The sequence below is a fragment of the Oncorhynchus clarkii genome, chromosome 4 (genome assembly GCF_045791955.1).
Source record: "Oncorhynchus clarkii lewisi isolate Uvic-CL-2024 chromosome 4, UVic_Ocla_1.0, whole genome shotgun sequence".
In the NCBI taxonomy this organism is placed as follows: Eukaryota; Metazoa; Chordata; class Actinopteri; order Salmoniformes; family Salmonidae; genus Oncorhynchus; species Oncorhynchus clarkii.
This window is the reverse complement of record NC_092150.1, coordinates 67,686,956-67,709,714: the sequence shown is the minus strand read 5'-3', so window position 1 is coordinate 67,709,714 and position 22,759 is coordinate 67,686,956. Positions and strand designations below refer to the sequence as shown.

The following is a 22,759-nucleotide window of genomic DNA, read 5'->3' as shown; positions in this document are numbered from 1 at the left end:
TGCCCTATCCTATTCCTGTGCTGCCCTATCCTATTCCTGTACTGCCCTATCCTATTCCTGTATTGCCCTATCCTATTCCTGTACCGCCCTATCCTATTCATGTACTGCCCTATCCTATTCCTGTACTGCCCTATTCTATTCCTGTACTGCCCTATCCTATTCCTGTACTGCCCTATCCTATTCCTGTATTGCCCTATCCTATTCCTGTATTGCCCTATCCTATTCCTGTATTGCCCTATCCTATTCCTGTATTGCCCTATCCTATTCCTGTATTGCCCTATCCTATTCCTGTATTGCCCTATCCTATTCCTGTATTGCCCTATCCTATTCCTGTATTGCCCTATCCTATTCCTGTATTGCCCTATCCTATTCCTGTACTGCCCTATCCTATTCCTGTATTGCCCTATCCTATTCCTGTATTGCCCTATCCTATTCCTGTATTGCCCTATCCTATTCCTGTATTGCCCTATCCTATTCCTGTATTGCCCTATCCTATTCCTGTATTGCCCTATCCTATTCCTGTACTGCCCTATCCTATTCCTTACTGTGCACATCCCTCATCAGAATGATGCTTTCCTCCATTCTCTCTCTGTTTCTCTTTCTTTGGGTCTATTGTCTGTTCTATACATTCCTGCAGCCCCTAATCCCTTGTTGACACAGCTGTGTGTGTGTGTGTGTGCGTGTGTGTGTGTGTGTGTGTGTGTGTGTGTGTGTGTGTGTGTGTGTGTGTGTGTGTGTGTGTGTGTGTGTGTGTGTGTGTGTGTGTGTGTGTGTGTGTGTGTGTGTGTGTGTGTAGACAGGGAAGGAGGAAAGGGTACAGTTATCTCTCTACAGTTACACAAGGCTGAAACCCCCACACCCCACCCATTCTTCATGTATCCCAGAAGGCAATGGGAGCAGAGCGCAGGGTCTCTTGGATATAGTTGATCAGCCATGTTCAGAGTGATCCTTCTTCTCTCGCTCCCCTCCCTCTCTCTCTCTCCATTCAGTCAAGTCATCTGTGCAGTGTAACCTATGCATTCTACATCCACTTACTATATGCCTGAGTGTGTAGATTCATATTGACTATGGATTCTGTCAGACTGAATAGTTAGGAAGAGGGGGCTGCTCAGGTTTGACTATCTGAGAGATACTGTGCTAACACCGGCTGTCTGTCGCAGCAGGCTGTTGAGGTTCGGATCACAGAGAAGAGAGGACAAGATCATGTGTGGGTCTAAAAGTTATATAGTTTCAAAGACAATATTTCAAATAATAAATTCAGGGCTGTTGGATGAGCTATTGCTATTGTGCCAGTGTATATTCATTTGGGAAAACCTCACCTCACTGCCCCAGCAGCAGTCAGTAACAGTCAGTAACAGCCAGTAACAGTCAGTAGCAATCTGTAACAGTCAGTAGCAGTCTGTAACAGTCAGTAACAGTGAGTAGCAGTCAGTAACAGTCAGTAGCAGTCTGTAACATTCAGTAGCATTCAGTAACAGTCAGTAGCAGTCTGTAACATTCAGTAGCAGTTAGTAGCAGTCAGTAGCAGTCTGTAACAGTCAGTAACAGTCAGTAGCAGTCAGTAACAGTCTGTAACAGTCAGTAGCAGTCTGTAACAGTCAGTAACAGTGAGTAGCAGTCAGTAACAGTCAGTAACAGTCAGTAGCAGTCAGTAACAGTCAGTAACAGTGAGAAGCAGTCAGTAGCAGTCTGCAACAGTCAGTAACAGTCAGTAACAGTCTGTAACAGTCAGTAGCAGTCTGTAACAGTCAGTAACAGTGAGTAGCAGTCAGTAGCAGTCAGTAACAGTCAGTAGCAGTCTGTAACAGTCAGTAACAGTGAGTAGCAGTCAGTAGCAGTCTGTAACAGTCAGTAACAGTGAGTAGCAGTCAGTAACAGTCAGTAGCAGTCTGTAACAGTCAGTAACAGTGAGAAGCAGTCAGTAGCAGTCTGTAACAGTCAGTAACAGTCAGTAACAGTCTGTAACAGTCAGTAGCAGTCTGTAACAGTCAGTAACAGTGAGTAGCAGTCAGTAGCAGTCAGTAACAGTCAGTAACAGTCAGTAGCAGTCAGTAACAGTCAGTAACAGTCTGTAGCAGTCAGTAACAGTCAGTAGCAATCAGTAACAGTCAGTAACAGTCAGTAACAGTCAGTAACAGTCAGTAGCAGTCTGTAACAGTCAGTGACAGTGAGTAGCAGTCAGTAGCAGTCAGTAACAGTCAGTAACAGTCAGTAGCAGTCAGTAACAGTCAGTAACAGTCTGTAGCAGTCAGTAACAGTCAGTAGCAGTCAGTAACAGTCAGTAACAGTCAGTAACAGTCAGTAACAGTCAGTAGCAGTGAGCTGAGGCAAGGTTTCAGCACCACCAGATGGAAAGCTCCCTGCCTCAGTGCTCTGCATTCTACAGAGCACTGCCACTACTACCAAAACAGAAACTAAATGATAACAAAACATCAATAAAATGAAACACACACGCATGCATGCACGCACATACACACACAGTCACACACACATACACACATATTCTCTCTCTCTCAGATCCTACAGCAGTAGATGTTTAACGCCTCTAAACTCTAAGCTCTGACTTCAGTTCAAGATCCATCCTGAGAGAACGGCACTCTGGGAAAAGTCATCAAACAAATTTCCCCTGATGAAAGTCTTTACAAAGTTGTTTTCCACTGGAACAAAAGTCAATATCCAGATCAAAGACTAGTGACTTCCATGCTCGTAACAGCCCTACACAAACTGTTATTGTACTGAACCACAGACGGGAGAGATAGGAGAGAGAGGGTATTTTGCAGATTCCACACACATGCGCACAGACACGAACACATACACAAGCGCACACATACGAACACATACACAAGAGCACACATACGCACACACACACACACTGCGGAGGGCCCGGTCTGTGAAGGTCAGAGTTCAAAAAATGAGGGGCCAGAGTTCAAAAAATGCCCTCAGTCCTCAGAGGAACACCCGGCAGGGTTTGTTCTGTTACTTCTTATACCCGGAAAACTATGTACATTCACACTGAGCGCAAAATCAAATTTCCTAAATCCTAAATCCCTCAAAAGCAGGTTGGAGAGGCAGTGGGTGCATCTAGAAATAACACAGAGACAGCTGGCAGTGTTTGGATAGCGCCCTGAATGTTCAAACACACCCAACTCCCATTATTGCAATGAAAGGAAAACTGTAGTGAACAATTTCACCGTCTGAAACACGGAGACTTTCTTCCACCGCTGATTTGGAATCTCATTTCCAAACGATATTTCTGATTGTCCACTTTTCACAGAAAGCAGACTGCTCAGAATGGCACCTACTGTTGCTGTTTTGTTACTAACAGGAGAGTGAGGAGGCCCATCACAGAACCATAGAACTCGTGATGCACATCTAATGGTGAACTTCCTTCTCTCTGGACAGCACACACACTTAGACAGTATCATGGAGAGAGATCCTTCTGTCTATCACATAATGGCCTTACACATTCCTTAACTGTCAGATCATTAAAAACGTAAACACACACTTGTGCACGCACACAAACACACATACAGGTGAGCGCGCACACACACACACACACACGTACTGCTAGAAAGCGGTCCCTTCTCCCTGCCTCACTATAATAGGACCTAAGGGATTCCATTTGGTTTCCAGGGGCAGGCTGGGAGAAAACAACCTGACAACCTAGACCCCAGATACCTCTGCTACTGAGTACAGTGCAGTAGTACCTGGTAGAAAGGCCCTTCATAGAGACATGTGCAAGTCATTAACATCAGGAGATGATCAAATCAAACGTGATTCGTCACATCATGAGGCTGGTTAGTGTGTTACAGACAGGCTGGTTAGTGTGTTACAGACAGGCTGGTTAGTGTGTTACAGACAGGTTGGTTAGTGTGTTACAGACAGGCTGGTTAGTGTGTTACAGACAGGCTGTGGAGGGCTGTGGAGGAAAGTTCATGAGGGAGATCAAGATTCAATTAAACACTCAATTCTAACACTGAATTATTCTGAGCCCGCTAATGTTCTACAAGCACTTGGACAATGAGTCAGGGGCACTGTTGAGTAGGGTGTGGGGTCACTGTTGAGTAGGGTGTGGGGTCACTGTTGAGTAGGGTGTGGGGTCACTGTTGAGTAGGGTGTGGGGGCACTGTTGAGTAGGGTGTGGGGTCACTGTTGAGTAGGGTGTGGGGTCACTGTTGAGTAGGGTGTGGGGTCACTGTTGAGTAGGGTGTGGGGTCACTGTTGAGTAGGGTGTGGGGTCATTGTTGAGTAGGGTGTGGGGTCACGGTTGAGTAGGGTGTGGGGGTCACTGTTGAGTGGGGTTTGGGGTCACTGTTGAGTGGGGTGTGGGGGTCACTGTTGAGTGGGGTGTGGGGTCACTGTTGAGTGTTACCTGTGCAGGTCTCTTCGTAGGTGGGGTTGGGGGTGAGGCCTCCAGCATAGCCCACCTGGGTGGAGTAGACTCCCTTCTGCTTCCAGAACTTTCTCTCTGCGCCCCAGAAACAGCCCATCCCTTTAAGACAACACATCTCAGTCAGAAACAGACCATCCCTTTAAGACAACACATCTCAGTCAGAAACAGACCATCCCTTTAAGACAACACATCTCAGTCAGAAACAGACCATCCCTTTAAGACAACACATCTCAGTCAGAAACAGACCATCCCTTTAAGACAACACATCTCAGTCAGAAACAGACCATCCCTTTAAGACAACACATCTCAGTCAGAAACAGACCATCCCTTTAAGACAACACATCTCAGTCAGAAACAGACCATCTCTTTAAGACAACACATCTCAGTCAGAAACAGACCATCTCTTTAAGACAACACATCTCAGTCAGAAACAGACCATCCCTTTAAGACAACACATCTCAGTCAGAAACAGACCATCCCTTTAAGACTTTTGCTAGAACTGTCTGGAAGTGGTCTGAGTGGGGAGGGGAAAACTGAAAACTAGCTGGAACTCTCTTTCCTATTGGTATATTAACTAATTTACGGCCTGGTGATCACACCAGGCAGGCCAGAACTCCATCCCACCAAAACAGACTGTAATTTCAGGCAGTCCTTTCAAACAGCTCTTACACTTAAAGAGAATGATTATCATTTTCATAATTTCACAGTATTATTACAACCTCATAGTGTGAAAATATATATAAAACACAGAAAAATCAAATTTTTGACTGCACTGGGCCTTTAAGACAACACACCCCAGTCAGAAACATCCCATCCCTTTAAAACAACACACCCCAGTCAGAAACATCCCATCCCCTTTAACACAACACACCCCAGTCAGAAACATCCCATCCCCTTAACACAACACACCCCAGTCAGAAACATCCCATCCCTTTAACACAACACACCCCAGTCAGAAACATCCCATCCCTTTAACACAACACACCCCAGTCAGAAACATCCCATCCCTTTAACACAACACACCCCAGTCAGAAACATCCCATCCCTTTAACACAACACACCCCAGTCAGAAACATCCCATCCCTTTAACACAACACACCCCAGTCAGAAACATCCCATCCCTTTAACACAACACACCCCAGTCAGAAACACCCCATCCCTTTAACACAACACACCCCAGTCAGAAACATCCCATCCCTTTAAGACAACACACCCCAGTCAGAAACATCCCATCCCTTTAACACAACACACCCCAGTCATAGATGGATGGATAGTTGGAAAAATGCAATAAATAGAAGAGTTTATTTAACTAGGCAAGTCAGTTAAGAACACATTCTTATTTTCAATGACGGCCTAGGAACGGTGGGTTAACTGCCTTGTTCAGGGGCAGAACGACAGATTTTTACCTTGTCAGCTCGGGGATTAGTCCTATATTTCCTATAATAACTACAACCTAAAACTTCTTACCTGGGAATATTGAAGACTCATGTTACAAGGAACCACCAGATTTCATATGTTCTCATGTTCTGAGCAAGGGACTTAAACGTTAGCTTTTTTACATGGCACATATTGCACTTTTACTTTCTTCTCCAACACTTTGTTTTTGCATTATTTAAACCAAATTGAACATGTTTCATTATTTATTTGAGGCCAAATTGATATTATTGATGTATTATATTAAGTTAAAATAAGTGTTCATTCAGTATTGCTGTAATTGTCATTATTACAAATATATATTTTTTAAATCGGCCGATTAATCGGTATTCTTCTTTTTTGGTCCTCCAATAATCGGTATCGGCGTTGAACAATCATAATCGGTCGACCTCTAGTACACATGTCATACCCTGGCTGACTTGGCTCTCATGCACCTTGTTTATTGGCCGATGTTGCTCTGGTCTCGATACCTCTCTTAGGTGTGAAATGAATACAACAGCCCACACACACTGATACAACCCATTAAAACCCTCCCACGACACTGAGGTGTATAGTCTGTCAGCAGGGAACACATCCACCTCGCGTCTGCTCTCAATCCCCTCCATTAAGGTCCGGACCTGTGTCCCAGCTTTGGATTTAGTGTCTAATCAAACCATAGTGTTCCTGGGCCTGTAAAAACAACTGATATAAAACTAATACCCACTGTAAACATTTAGCACCAAGTAATACTCCCCCACCAAATAAAACAGTAAAAATATATTAGGGCACGGCTTAAAAACGGTTATCCACAGCCATTCATTCCCCCGATTGGGTGGAGTGATTTATCTGAGAAACCAAATGACTGCTGAACTCCGTTTTCTCACCACGCAGTACTGAAGAGTTGAGTGGGGCTCAGGCAGTTTGCCTCGATGTGTGTGTGTGTGTGAGAGGTTTTGTGTGTGTGTGAGGTGATTGGGACTGAAGAGGCTCCTACACGGCTCCTACACACACACACACGCGCTCACGCATCCACACCTTTGTGTTTGGGAGCGAATGTTGGAGTATTAACACAAGGTAGTTCTGAACGTAGCCAATCACTGGCACAGCGGTAAGGGGGGGGTAGAAGACAGGCTTTTGTAGAGTCAAGGGTAACTGGCAACTTTTAAGGTAGTCCACGGGAGGCTTTGTGATTTGAAATGCTCTGCGGGTCACAAGTGCATGTAAGGCTGCTTTAAAACATGCTTATTTGTACACAGCCCCGGGAGATAAAGAGGCTGATTTCTCTGCTGTCTGTCCTGATGGATTACGCAGTTTGACTCCCCGAATGGAGAAAAGAGGAGCTGAACTAATGCATTTTATTAAAGAGATCCTAATCACCCCTTGCAATTAATCTCTACACCCCCTCCTCCTACTCTGTCCTCTCTCTCTCTCCTTTCATTTTGTTTTTGAACGTCTTTTTCTGAACCGAACAGAGTATCAGGGGAGGGGGAACTAATTATACTACACTGTCTTATTGCCACCCTCCCCTCTGTCCCCCTATCCCCTGTTTCCCCTCTCCTCTCCCCCGGCCCCCAACGTCCTCCTCCCTCTCCTCATTTGGATCACCTACCAAACATAGCCATCTGCAGTCCCTCGGGGAATGGTGGTACGGTCCTGTTGCCGTTGACATCGTGCTTGGCTGTAGGACACACAGGGAACAATGGAGAGGGTCTCTGTTAGTCAAACACACAGACAGTCCATCCCACACCACACACACACAGGCGCAAACACACCACCATCCACCTACAGTCTCCACACCACTGATGCAATACACACAATGACTGGCCATTGTGAGATACTTTGGTGTGTCTGGTGTGTAAGGACTGCAGAGGCATTACAGTAGCTAGCGTTGACATCGCAAACAAAGAAAGAAAGTGAAAATTCACCTGGGGGTTTTTGCAACATGCGCACATACACTGACCCATTTAAACATTCCCATTCATCTCATGCATGATTTTATAGCAGCTGCGATCTCTTCAATCAACTGACAAAGCCAGAGGTGGAAGAAGCCCATTGGGGCCTCGGAGCCACCTGGCTGAGCTAATGTGTGTTTGCGTGTGTGTGTGTGTGTGTGTGTGTGTGTGTGTGTGTGTGTGTGTGTGTGTGTGTGTGTGTGTGTGTGTGTGTGTGTGTGTGTGTGTGTGTGTGTGTGTGTATGTACTGCAGATGGCCTGATATTGTGGAGGGCAGTGTGTGGATTAGGATAAATGTGGGGGAGTGAGCCCAACATCTGGAGCTAGCCAAGCCCTTCCTGTGCTGTGTGCTCACGCATGGGTGCGTTGCCATGGCAGCTAGGCGTGCCGATACAGCCAGCTGGAGACCGAGCGCCAGGCAATCTACTGCAGCACCATATCCACACGCCCATCATAGACTCCCCAACTGTCTGTATGTCTCTCTGTCTCTCTGTCACTCTGTCTCTCTGTCAGTCAGTCTCTCTGTCTGTCTGTCTCTCTGTCTGCCTGTCTCTCTGTCACTCTGTCTCTCTGTCAGTCAGTCTCTATGTCTGTCTGTCTGTCTCTCTGTCTGCCTGTCACTATGTCTCTCTGCCAGTCAGTCTCTCTGTCAGTCAGTCAGTCTCTCTGTCACTGTCTCTGTCAGTCGGTCTCTCTGTCAGGCAGTCTCTCTGTCAGTCAGTCTCTCTGTCACTCTGTCTCCCTGTCGGTCAGTCTCTCTGTTAGTCAGTCTCTATGTCACTCTGTCTCTCTGTCAGTCAGTTTCTCAGTCAGTCAGTCTCTCTCCCAGTCAGACTTTATCTCTGTCACTGTCTCTCTGTCAGTCAGTCTCTCTGTCAGTCAGTCAGTCTCTCTGTCACTCTGTCTCTCTGTCAGTCAGTCTCTCTGTCAGTCAGTCTCTCTGTCTCTCTGGCACTCTGTCAGTCAGCCTCTCTGTCAGTCAGTCTCTCTGTCACTCTGTCTCCCTGTCGGTCAGTCTCTCTGTCAGTCAGTCTCTCTGTCAGTCAGTCAGTTTCTCTGTCATTCTGCCTCTCTGTCAGTCAGTCTCCCTGTCGGTCAGTCTCTCTGTCAGTCAGTCTCTCTGTCAGTCAGTCAGTTTCTCTGTCATTCTGTCTCTCTGTCAGTCAGTCTCTCTATCACTCTGTCTCTCTGGCACTCTGTCTCTCTGTCAGTCAGTCTCTCAGTCAGTCAGTCTCTCTCCCAGTCAGACTCTATCTCTGTCACTCTGTCTCTCTGTCAGTCAATCTCTCTGTCAGTCAGTCTCTCTGTCAGTCCGTCCATCAATCCTTCATCAGTCACAGTCATAATTTTGCGTACACCAATCTACACCAAGACCTACATAGAAGAGATTAGGGGCTAGGGAAAAGAGCTAGAGGTTGTTAGACCAGGACAGGCCAAATCTAAGGACCAAGCTGGTGCATGTATATGTGCTCCTGTCCTCTGCACTACGTGGCTCCATGATAATATCAACCGCATGGCCTCTCTATAACTCCCTGCTGCAGAGGGAGGGACATTTTCATAACCTCAAACACAGAGTTTCCTTTTCTTCTCCTGTGATGTGAAACATGTTGTGATGTGAAACGTTGTGATGTGGGCTGTGGCGCTCGGCTGTGAGTTTAAAGAAACCCCCGGGCTTCCGTAAATACACACACGACCTATGTCTGTGACTATACAGTCGATTTAGAGGATTTCATTTCCAGAACCGTTCACATTTGTATTCATACAAAAAAAGTTGGCACGGTTAGTTAGACGAAAAAGACGTTCAACCCTCCGTCTGTGTTTGTGTAAAAACTCTGTTGTGTTGGCCTGAGTGGCAGAAGACCAACTGAGAGGCTCTGACTCCTGGCCAGCTTCAATAAACCCCCTCCACTTTGGAATGTGGAAGAGTGCTTCGGCAGTGCTGTGAACAGACAGGCTAGCGTGGAGCCTAGCTGGGCCCGACTCATTTTATCTGGGAGAGTGGAGTGAGGAGAATGCATTAGAACAGACATCATTAAATCACTTTTACATCCACACTGCTCACCAGCCAGCCCAGAATGTCTCACAAAATATAGATTTCAGCATACGGGGACTCCCATGATATATGTAGCATAATAGTGACTTTGTCACTGTTTTACCTCAGCTTAATTTCTAGTTGTATGGACCCTGCAGCACTGATGTGAGTGAACAATAGGTTTAACATCGTTGCATTGTGGAGTATCAGTGGTGGGCTAAAGTGTAAGTAGCCCTGGACTGACCAGAGAGAATAGCAGTGCTAGGGTGATATTAGCCTAATCTTCAATGCATCCATGGCATTCTGCTGTGGCCATTCCATAGGGCCCTTACCCTCCCATATGCACAGAGGGTAAAAAGAACACCCACCCTCAGACAGCCTTTTGCCTTTCCCTGCCACTATAGCGCCACACACTAATGCTCACCACGCAGCCCCAGCCCCTATACCCCAGCACCAGTCTCTATACCCCAGCCCCAGCCCCTATACCCCAGCCCCTATACCCCAGCCCCGGTCTCTATACCCCAGCCCCGGCCTCTATACCCCAGCCCCGGCCTCTATACCCCAGCCCCGGCTTCTATACCCCAGTCCCTATACCCCAGCCCCGGCCTCTATACCCCAGCCCCGGCCTCTATACCCCAGCCCCGGCCTCTATACCCCAGCCCCGGCTTCTATACCCCAGTCCCTATACCCCAGCCCCGGCCTCTATACCCCAGCCCCGGCCTCTATACCCCAGCCCCTATACCCCAGCACCGGTCTCTATACCCCAGCCCCAGCCCCTATACCCCAGCCCCGGTCTCTATACCCCAGTCCCTATACCCCAGCACCGGTCTCTATACCCCAGCCCCAGCCCCTATACCCCAGCCCCGGTCTCTATACCCCAGTCCCTATACCCCAGCCCCGGCCTCTATACCCCAGCCCCGGCCTCTATACCCCAGTCCCTATACCCCAGCCCTGGCCTCTATACCCCAGCCCCGGCCTCTATACCCCAGCCCCTATACCCCAGCACCGGTCTCTATACCCCAGCCCCAGCCCCTATACCCCAGCCCCTATACCCCAGCCCCGGTCTCTATACCCCAGTCCCAATACCCCAGCCCCGTCCTCTATACCCCAGCCCCGGCCTCTATACCCCAGTCCCTATACCCCAGCCCCGGCCTCTATACCCCAGCCCCGGCCTCTATACCCCAGCCCCTATACCCCAGCACAGGTCCCTATACCCCAGCCCGGTCCCTATACCCCAGCCCCAGTCCCTATACCCCAGTCCGGTCCTTATACCCCAGCCCCAGTCCCTATACCCCAGCTCCTATACCCCAGCCCCGGTCGCTATACCCCAGCCCGTATACCCCAGCCCCAGTCCCTATACCCCAGCCCCAGTTCCTATACCCCAGCCCCTATTCCCCAGCCCCAGTCCCTATACCCCAGCCCCTATACCCCAGCCCCAGTCCCTATACCCCAGCCCTATACCCCAGCCCCTATACCCCAGCCCCAGTCCCTATACCCCAGCCCCAGTCCATATACCCCAGCCCCTATACCCCAGCACCGGTCCTTATACCCCAGCCCGGTCTCTATACCCCAGCCCCAATCCCTATACCCCAGCTCCTATACCCCAGCCCCTATACCCCAGCCCCGGTCGCTATACCCCAGCCGCTATACCCCAGCCCCAGTCCCTATACCCCAGCCCCTATACCCCAGCTCCAGTCCCTATACCCCAGCCCCTATTACCAGCCCCTATACCCCAGCCCCGGTCCCTATACTCCAGCCCCTATTACTCAGCCCCGCTCCCTATACCCCAGCTCCTATACCCCAGCCCCTATACCCCAGCCCCTATACCCCAGCCCCAGTCCCTATATTCCAGCCCTATACCCCAGCCCCAGCCCCTATTACCAGCCCCTATACCCCAGCCCCAGTCCCTATACCCCAGCCGCTATACCCCAAACCGGGCCCTATACCCCAACCCCAGTCCCTATACCCCAGTCCCTATACCCCAGCCCGTATACCCCAGCCCAAGTCCCCATACCCCAGTTCTTATACCACAACCCCAGCCCGTATACCCCAGTCCCAGTCCCTATACCCCAGCCCCGATACCCCATCCCCAGCCCCTATACCCCAGCCCCAGTCCCTATACCCCAGCCCCAGTTACTATACCCCATCCCCGATACCCCATCCCCAGCCCCTATACCCCTGCCCCAGTTCCTATACCCCATCCCCGATACCCCATCCCCAGCCCCGATACCCCAGCCCCAGTCCCTATACCCCAGCCCCAGTCCCTATACCCCATCCCCAGTCCCTATACCCCAGCCCCGGACCCTATACCCCAGCCCCTATCACATCCTCTAAAGGTTTTACAGCTGCACCATCGAGAGCATCCTGACGGTTTGCATCACTGCCTGGTATGGCAACTGCTCGGCCTACAACCACAAGGCACTACAGAGGGTAGAGTGTACGGCCCAGTACACCACTGGGGTGTCAGTGGAAGGCCCTAACATTTTCAAAGACTCCAGCCACCCTAGTCACAGACTGTTTTCTCTGCTACTGCACGGAAAGCGGTACCGGAGCGTCAAGTCTATGTCCAAGAGGCTTCTAAACAGATTCTACCCCCAAGCCATGAGACTCCTGAACAGCTAATCAAATGGCTACCCAGACTATGTGCATTGCCCTCCCAACCACACCCCCACCCTTCCCCCCTACGCTGCTGCTAATCTCTGTTATTATCTATGTATAGCCACTTTAATAACTCTACCTACATGTACATAATTACCTCGACACCAGTGCCCCCCGCACATTGACACATTGACTCTGAACCGGTATCCCCTGTATATAGCCCTGCTATTGTTATTTACTGCTGCTCTTTAATTATTTGTTATCTCTTACTTTTTGTGGGGGTTTCTTAAAACTGCATTGTTGGTTAAGGGCTTGTAAGTAAGCATTTCACTGTAAGGTCTACCTACACCTGTTGTATTCGGAGCATGTGACAAATAAAACTTGATTTGATTTGATACCCCAGCCCCAGTCCCGAAACCACAGCCCCTATACCCCAGCCCCAGTCCCGAAACCCCAGCCCCAGTCCCTATACTCCAGTCCCTATACCCCAGCCCCAGTCCCTATACCCCAGCCCCAGTCCCGAAACCCCAGCCCCAGTCCATATACCCCAGCCCCAGTCCCTATACCCCAGCCCCTATACCCCAGCCCTAGTCCCTATTCCCCAGCCCCTATACCCCAGCCCCTATACCCAAGCCCCTATACCCCAGCCCCAGTCCCTAATCCCCAGCCCCTATACCCCAGCCCCAGTCCCTATACCCCAGTCCCTATACCCCAGCCCCAGCCCCTATACCCCAGCCCCAGCCCCTATACCCCAACCCCAGTCCCGAAACCCCAGCCACAGTCCTTATACCCCAGCCCCTATACCCCAGCCCCTATACCCCAGCCCCAGTCCCTATACCCCCGCCCCTATACCCCAGCCCCAGTCCCTATACCCCAGCCCCAGTCCCTATACCACAGCCCCTATACCGCCAGACCCTATACCACAACCCTTATACCCCAACCCCAGCCATAGCCCCAATACCCCAGCCCTAGTCTCAATCCCATGCAGCCCCATACACAAGCCCCAGCTCTAGCCCTAGTCCCACCCCCAGCTCTAGCCCTAGTCCCATCCCCAGCTCTAGCCCTAGTCCCACCCCCAGCTCTAGCCCTAGTCCCACCCCCAGCTCTAGCCCTAGTCCCATCCCTAGCTCTAGCCCTAGTCCCGCCCCCAGCTCTAGCCCTAGTCCCACCCCCAGCCTTAGTCCCGCCCCCAGCTCTAGCCCTAGTCCCACCCCTAGCTCTAGCCCTAGTCCCGCCCCAGCTCTAGCCCTAGTCCCACCCCAGCCCCAGCTCTAGTCCCAGCTCTAGCCCTAGTCCCACCCCAGCCAAAGCTCTAGTCCCAGCCCAGCTCTAGTCCCAGCCCCAGCTCTAATCCCAGCTCTACGCCTAGTCCCACCCCAGCCCCAGCTCTAGTCCCAGCTCTAGCCCTAGTCCCACCCCAGCCCCAGCTCTAGTCCCAGCCCCAGCTCTAATCCCAGCTCTAGCCCTAGTCCCACCCCAATCCCAGCTCTAGTCCCAGCTCTAGCCCTAGTCCCACCCCAGCCCCAGTCCTAGTCCCAGCTCTAGTCCTAGTCCCAGCTCTAGTCCCAGCCCAAGCTCTAGTCCTAGTCCCAGCTCTAGTCCTAGTCCCAGCTCTAGTCCTAGTCCCAGCTCTAGTCCCAGCCCAAGCTCTAGTCCCAGACCCAGATCTAGTCCTAGTCCCAGCTCCAGTCCCAGCCCCAGCTCTAGTCCTAGTCCCAGTCCCAGCCCCAGCTCCTCCAGTCTCATTATCTTAGTATGGTGGTGGTAATCACAGCCATTGGGGAACAACAGAACAGAAGCATGTTCATTAACACCTCCCACTGTAAAATAAACAATCTAAATGTAAATGTCAGCATGGAAAGACAATGAGTCCAGACAGAATATTAATGACTCGCCTCTACCGCACTTTGCTGCGCTACGCTCTGCTCTGTGTGTGTGTGTGTGTGTGTGTGTGTGTGTATGTGAGCCTCCCTGACTCCCCCCCCCCCCCCCCCCCCCCCCCCCAGCCTCCACCAGCGGCCCCCTTTCTCCCCCACCATGTACCAAACTGCTCCCTGTCACCCTGCCCCCCAGGACACATGCCCCCCCTCCATCCCTGCTACACATGAAGCCACTGTGAAGGGCAGTCGCCATCACAGGCACACATAGTTCACACACACACACACACACCCACAAACACACACACACACACCCACAAACACACAAACACACACACACACACACACACACACACACACACACACACACACACACACACACACACACACACACACACACACACACACTCAAATTGAAGAGATAGATTTAGAAAAATACAACTAATACTACGCTATTTATTTGACAGGAAGATTGTAAAGAAATACATCTACATTGTTGGCCCTTTCTCTTAAAGATTCACAGAAAAAAAGCTGCTCCAGAAATGAAGAATAGGGAAGGAATATAGAGGGCAAACAAGCTCACTGAGTGTATTTCTTTTAGCCTCACAAAAGTGCCCGGGCTAATGCGTTTTGACTCGCACACGGCCTTCAGCCGAGCGTGATAAACTAAAGCCTGTCTTTAGCACTCAAAATGGCAGGGGACACACAGATAGGGGAAAAAAAATGAGTTTTCTAAAAGAAAAGGAGAAAAAAATACCACAGACAAAATGTTTTTGAGCACTTTCATTAATATTCACGTTTATCTTTCCCTTGACAGACAACACAAAAAGGATTTTTTACATACAGACATTTTTTTTATGCCACGACTTTGATAGGACATCGCTTCCTTTCCTTCCTCTATCTCTTCAGGAATTACAGTAAGATTGCTTGTTGATTAATTGAATTGACATTTTCTGTATTGGAGCGCTTCAGCCTCCACCACACAGATGACACTTATTGGATTGTGAAAGAATTGTTTAACCTTGCATTAAAATTCACATCACCAGCGAGTTACTTCGCAAAAACATCACAAGGACACACTACTACACACATACATACATGCAAGGACGGACGAGGAGGAGAGAAGGAAGACTAGAGAATGAATATAACAAAGAACGCGCTTTTGAGGTAACCTTACGAGAGAAGGTATCGTTTGAATATTTTCATACAACATCATATTATCATTTTCATGAGTATGTCTCTCTCTTTAAACGTGGGAATGTAACTACCACCACAGAAGAAGAAGGGAAGAGCAGTAAAAGCAGAAAGCACTTTATTCACATGAATAATTAAACAGCATGAAGCCCTACTCCAGTGTGTTTCTCTCTCTCTCTCTCTCTCTCTCTCTCTCTCTCTCTCTCTCTCTCTCTTGGTGTTTGTCTCTCTCCTCTCTCTGTGTGTGTTTCTCTCTCTCTCTCTCTCTCTCTCTCTCTCTCTCTGTGTGTGTTTCTCTCTCTCTCTCTCGGTGTTTGTCTCTCTCCTCTCTCTGTGTGTGTTTCTCTCTCTCTCTCTCTCTCTCTCTCTCTCTCTGTGTGTTTGTCTCTCTCTCTCTCTGTGTTTGTCTCTCTCTCTCTCTCTGTGTGTTTCTCTCTCTCTCTCTGTGTGTTTCTCTCTCTCTCTCTCTCTCTCTCTCTCTCTCTCTGTGTGTTTGTCTCTCTCTCTCTGTGTTTGTCTCTCTCTCTCTCTGTGTTTGTCTCTCTCTCTCTCTCTGTGTGTTTCTCTCTCTCTCTCTGTGTGTTTCTCTCTTTCTCTCTCTCTCTCTCTGTGTCTGTCTTTCTCTCCCTCTCTGTTTGTGTTTGTCTCTCTCTCTCTCTGTGTTTCTTTCTTTCTTTCTCTCTCTCTCTCTCTCTCTCTGTGTTTGTCGCTCTCTCTCTCTCTCTCTCTTTCTGTGTTTGTCTATCTAACTCTCTCTCTCTCTCTCTGTGTGTGTTTGTCTCTCTCTCCCTCTCTGTGTGTGTTTCTCTCTCTCTCTCTCTGTGTTTCTCTCTTTCCCCCTCTGTGTGTGTTTGTCTCTCTCTCCCTCTGTGTGTGTTTGTCTCTTTCCCCCTCTGTGTGTGTTTGTCTCTTTCCCCCTCTGTGTGTGTTTGTCTCTCTCTCCCTCTCTGTGTGTGTTTGTCTCTCTCTCCCTCTCTGTGTGTGTTTGTCTCTCTCTCCCTCTCTGTGTGTGTTTGTCTCTCTCTCCCTCTCTGTGTGTGTTTGTCTCTCTCTCCCTCTCTGTGTGTGTTTGTCTCTCTCTCCCTCTCTGTGTGTGTTTGTCTCTCTCTCCCTCTCTGTGTGTGTTTGTCTCTCTCTCCCTCTCTGTGTGTGTTTGTCTCTCTCTCTGTGTTTCTTTATTTTTTTCTCTTTCTCTTTCTCTCTCTCTCTCTGTGTTTCTCTCTCTCTGTGTTTCTCTCTCTCTGTGTGTTTCTCTCTCTCTCTCTCTCTCTCTCTCTCTCTCTCTGTGTTTCTCTCTCTCTCTCGCTCTGTTTCTCTCTCTCTGTTTCTCTCTCTCTCTCTCTCTCTCTCTGTGTAGCTATGTAAATCCAGCAGCTGCAGTGGGAGAGGAACATCAGTATGACTCTATGTGATGGAACAATTCAGACAGGGGAAGCTGAATTTGGCTTTTTTGCCCCTTCAACCCCCTCTCCACTACCCTGCCTTGTAAGCGCTTCCTCTCCCCCTCCCATCTCTCTGAGGGAGGGTAGGATATGACTAACTAGCCTGGCCTGGAGCTCCTTTTCCCAGCGCCCCCCAAAAAACTGTCGGAATAATGAGGATAATCATGGAGCAGGCCTTATCTGGGGTGGCATTTGCACTCTCCCTTCCGCCCGCCTGCCTCCCTGCGCTATCTGTCCCCTCAACACAGTCACTCCCCTAGTTAGTGCTGCTCTACTTCCAGCCACTCAGACCGGCCACTGTATCTGGGCAGGGATGCTCATGTGGCAGCCTATTAGCACTGAGAATTAACCGCAAACATATGAGTCAGTTCATGTCTACGGTGCGAAAGCATGTGTGAGTTATCTCTGGATGTTTATGCAGGGAGCGAGCATTGATCTAGGCCCGGTTTCCTAAAAGCATCTCAAGGCTAAATTCATCATTAAAACCTTCACAGGAGCAGCGTTAACCCTTTGAGATGTTTCCCAAAGCCACCGTTATTAGCGTTGCAGATGGAAACGCTCGCAATCGTACGCGCCTGCCTCTCAGACCCCTCGTGGAACAGCTACGTGTGTCCTTCGATGATTCCTTTGCCCTCCCACGTCACTTTATACATAGAATATCTTCGCTAAACACAGAATCACATGGTTGATCTGAATCTCTGTGACCGCCGGTAACTTCAGAACAAAGTTGGCAATGTCTTCGTAACAGGTTACGTATGAAAATGTGTTTCAGATGAAAACCGAGATGACTGCATTCAAATATAAACAGCAGGCTATAGGCCTATTTCAATCATGTTGAAAAACATTTCATGTTCAATCAGTCGAGTTCTATTTTGTTACTTGTAACCTACTGTCTGGAATTTGTCTCAATATATTCCATGATGTGTAGCCGTGCGCAATGATGTGCCAAATCGGTGATTTAATGCATTTTTATTGGGTAAGCATTAGAATAAGCCGTCTCAATATTTGCAGCCATAGTGGGTAATATCTATCTAGGAGCTGATCCGACATCAGTATTGTGAAATAATTATAATGTCAAGGCAAGATTTGAATGGAGAAAGCTGAAATCGCTCCCTTTCTTTCGATCCTATCAGTATGGACACATGCCCCAACGACGCACTCGGCGACCGTTCCCTCTGTGTGGCGTTTTGGGAAACAAGTTGCATCTTCGGCCGTCGTAGGAAAGACGCGTCATTAGAAACACCCGTAAGCCTAAATTCCATCCCTATCAGGAGGCCAGGTCCTGGAGTATTATTGTTCATGCACACAGACAGTGTGCCGTTTAGAGACAGAGTCACAATGTCCGCTGTGTGTCCTCTATCGCCCCTTCTCATCCCGCTCTACCTCCCTGGTCTAACGACGGGTACCGCTCCCCCCCAGGGCTCTTTGACAGGAGTCCAGAGAGTCCACTTTAGGCACACTCATGGGCGCTAATGGCTGGCAATAGTTTACAGTTACAGGGAAGTGGGCACTCATTTAAAAGATACACTCGGCGATCTTAAGCACAACAAATTCAGAGCATATCGCACACATTTCTAAATTCATATAATATCATGCAAATTGCAAAAGCTCTAACATTATCACAGGAAATGGATGACGTAGGACACAAAGAACAGGTGGTCACTTCTGGCCCCTGAGCACCACTTTCAATACTCCTGGCTGAATTGATACAGAAGTTTGAGAGCGCATCTTTCAATCTCTGTTTTATGGAAGGAGGGGAGATCATTCTCCTACAGGAGATCACCCCACGTATCCATTTCAATCAACCAGCCACCATTGACTCATTCGGAGATCGCAGAAGTACTTGTATGTATTGTCCCCAATGCCCACACTGGTAGGAGAATGGACTAAGTTAAGGGTTATTAGTTGTCTAACAAAATGCTTACTTGCAGGTTCCTACTCGACAATGCAACAACAAGATATTGTAATGAACACGATGGGAGACAGAGAGCTGGTTTCAAGCGCAGGGCACAGCAGGTGTTTATTGCAAATGACCACAGGAGGAGGCAGGTAGCTGGGTCCAGGGGCAGGCAGAAGGTCATACACAGGAGGAGGCAGGTAGCTGGGTCCAGGGGCAGGCAGAAGGTCATACACAGGAGGAAGCAGGTAGCTGGGTCCAGGGGCAGGCAGAAGGTCATACACAGGAGGAAGCAGGTAGCTGGGTCCAGGGGCAGGCAGAAGGTCATACACAGGAGGAGGCAGGTAGCTGGGTCCAGGGGCAGGCAGAAGGTCATACACAGGAGGAGGCAGGTAGCTGGGTCCAGGGGCAGGCAGAAGGTCATACACAGGAGGAGGCAGGTAGCTGGGTCCAGGGGCAGGCAGAAGGTCATACACAGGAGGAGGCAGGTAGCTGGATCCAGGGGCAGGCAGAAGGTCATACACAGGAGGAGGCAGGTAGCTGGGTCCAGGGGCAGGCAGAAGGTCATACACAGGAGGAGGCAGGTAGCTGGGTCCAGGGGCAGGCAGAAGGTCATACACAGGGGGTCCAAAAGGAAACAGTACAGGCAGGGAAAAGGCTAGTAACGTAGTCCGGGAGATCAGGCAATAGGTTAATAACAGGAAATGCGATAGGCAAAAGGAGTCATTAGTGAGGCAGGCCAAAACTATCATACGCAGGCGGATTAAATTACAGGCAACCCAGCACTCAGAATAGAAGTGTGTCACAAAACAAACAATACCTCACAATGATGGGGTGCAAAGAACTGAAGTAAATAGTGTGTGATAATGACATACAGGTGTGTGAACAGGTGATCAGAATTGGGATCTGGAGCGTGAGCTGTGTTCAGGGATCTTTGTGTTTGAGAGTGTGAGCTGGAAAGTGGGCTGGAGAGTGAGCTGCGTTCAGGGGATCTATGTGTTGAGAGTGTGAGCTGGAAAGTGGGCTGGAGAGTGAGCTGCGTTCAGGGATCTTTGTGTTTGAGAGTGTGAGCTGGAAAGTGGGCTGGAGAGTGAGCTGCGTTCAGGGGATCTTTGTGTTTGAGAGTGTGAGTTGGAAGCAGACGTACAGATAGAGTAAAAGACAAGAATACGAACGTAAAGTAAATGAAGAATGAACTAAGGAACAAATGACAAAGATTCTATTAATCTATGCTCAATAATGCAGTCACATACAATCAGGGGTGAAAGTAGATTTAATTTCTTACCGGTACAGGAGCGAAAAAAATGCATTGGTCTAATCATGTAGGATCCCTATTAATGTAGTGTCTCCATGGTCCTGATAGGATCCCTATTAATGTAGTATCTCCATGGTCCTGGTAGGATCCCTATTAATATAGTATATCCATGGTCCTGGTAGGATCCCTATTAATATAGTATCTCCATGGTCCTGGTAGGATCCCTATTAATGTAGTATCTCTATGGTCCTGGTAGGATCCCTATTAATGTAGTATCTCCATGGTCCTGATAGGATCCCTATTAATGTAGTATCTCCATGGTCCTGGTAGGATCCCTATTAATGTAGTGTCTCCATGGTCCTGGTAGGATCCCTATTAATGTAGTATCTCCATGGTCCTGGTAGGATCCCTATTAATGTAGTGTCTCCATGGTCCTGGTAGGATAACTATTAATGTAGTATCTCCATGGTCCTGGTAGGATCCCTATTAATATAGTATCTCCATGGTCCTGGTAGGATCCCTATTAATGTAGTATCTCCATGGTCCTGGTAGGATCCCTATTAATGTAGTATCTCCATGGTCCTGGTAGGATCCCTATTAATGTAGTATCTCCATGGTCCTGGTAGGATCCCTATTAATGTAGTATCTCCATGGTCCTGGTAGGATCCCTATTAATGTAGTGTCTCCATGGTCCTGGTAGGATCCCTATTAATGTAGTATCTCCATGGTCCTGGTAGGATCCCTATTAATGTAGTATCTCCATGGTCCTGGTAGGATCCCTATTAATGTAGTATCTCCATGGTCCTGGTAGGATCCCTATTAATATAGTATCTCCATGGTCCTGGTAGGATCCCTATTAATGTAGTATCTCCATGGTCCTGGTAGGATCCCTATTAATATAGTATCTCCATGGTCCTGGTAGGATCCCTATTAATGTAGTATCTCCATGGTCCTGGTAGGATCCCTATTAATGTAGTATCTCCATGGTCCTGGTAGGATCCCTATTAATGTAGTATCTCCATGGTCCTGGTAGGATCCCTATTAATGTAGTATCTCCATGGTCCTGGTAGGATCCCTATTAATGTAGTATCTCCATGGTCCTGGTAGGATCCCTATTAATGTAGTATTTCCATGGTCCTGGTAGGATCCCTATTAATGTAGTATCTCCATGGTCCTGGTAGGATCCCTATTAATGTAGTATCTCCATGGTCCTGGTAGGATCCCTATTAATATAGTATCTCCATGGTCCTGGTAGGATCCCTATTAATGTAGTATCTCTATGGTCCTGGTAGGATCCCTATTAATGTAGTATCTCCATGGTCCTGGTAGGATCCCTATTAATGTAGTATCTCCATGGTCCTGGTAGGATCCCTATTAATGTAGTATCTCCATGGTCCTGGTAGGATCCCTATTAATGTAGTATTTCCATGGTCCTGGTAGGATCCCTATTAATGTAGTATCTCCATGGTCCTGGTAGGATCCCTATTAATGTAGTGTCTCCATGGTCCTGGTAGGATCCCTATTAATGTAGTATCTCCATGGTCCTGGTAGGATCCCTATTAATGTAGTATCTCCATGGTCCTGGTAGGATCCCTATTAATGTAGTATCTCCATGGTCCTGGTAGGATCCCTATTAATGTAGTATCTCCATGGTCCTGGTAGGATCCCTATTAATGTAGTATCTCCATGGTCCTGGTAGGATCCCTATTAATATAGTATATCCATGGTCCTGGTAGGATCCCTATTAATGTAGTATCTCCATGGTCCTGGTAGGATCCCTATTAATGTAGTATCTCCATGGTCCTGGTAGGATCCCTATTAATGTAGTATCTCCATGGTCCTGGTAGGATCCCTATTAATGTAGTATCTCCATGGTCCTGGTAGGATCCCTATTAATGTAGTATTTCCATGGTCCTGGTAGGATCCCTATTAATGTAGTATCTCCATGGTCCTGGTAGGATCCCTATTAATGTAGTGTCTCCATGGTCCTGGTAGGATCCCTATTAATGTAGTATCTCCATGGTCCTGGTAGGATCCCTATTAATGTAGTATCTCCATGGTCCTGGTAGGATCCCTATTAATGTAGTATCTCCATGGTCCTGGTAGGATCCCTATTAATGTAGTATCTCTATGGTCCTGGTAGGATCCCTATTAATATAGTATCTCAATGGTCCTGGTAGGATCCCTATTAATGTAGTATCTCCATGGTCCTGGTAGGATCCCTATTAATATAGTATCTCAATGGTCCTGGTAGGATCCCTATTAATGTAGTATCTCTATGGTCCTGGTAGGATCCCTATTAATATAGTATCTCAATGGTCCTGGTAGGATCCCTATAAATGTAGTATCTCCATGGTCCTGGTAGGATCCCTATTAATGTAGTATCTCCATGGTCCTGGTAGGATCCCTATTAATGTAGTATCGCCATGGTCCTGGTAGACATAGTACAGATTTGTCATATAACTTTTATCATCTATTACCTTTTAACGTGGCATAAACACAACCAGTCATGATGTTTTCGTCTGATTGTCAATGAATCACTTCAAAGGTGCTCCTTTGCACAAAATAACTCCAGCATCCAAACAGTGCACTGTGCACCCGCAATTTGATGAATGGAAAGAGACATCTGTTCCAAAACAACTAAAAGTGGAATGGCGATTGCCATTAGGCCTACTACACTTGTAGCCTGAATTGATGCATCCACTT

The 22,759-nt window shown here is 48.3% G+C and overlaps 1 protein-coding gene across 2 annotated transcripts in view; it reads right to left on the bottom strand.

Annotated features, from left to right (window-relative positions):
* Positions 1–22,759, bottom strand: part of LOC139407162 (mitochondrial peptide methionine sulfoxide reductase-like) — a 98,454-nt gene that overhangs the window by 28,826 nt on the left and 46,869 nt on the right. The window contains exons 2-3 of one of the 2 annotated variants that reach the window (XM_071150669.1): positions 7,416–7,484; positions 4,373–4,492 (exon numbers count right to left, since the gene is read on the bottom strand). In XM_071150669.1, the coding sequence (XP_071006770.1) occupies positions 4,373–4,492; positions 7,416–7,484 (189 nt within the window). The remainder of the gene's footprint in view (positions 1–4,372; positions 4,493–7,415; positions 7,485–22,759) is intronic. The other variant, XM_071150668.1, reaches the window with a different exon arrangement.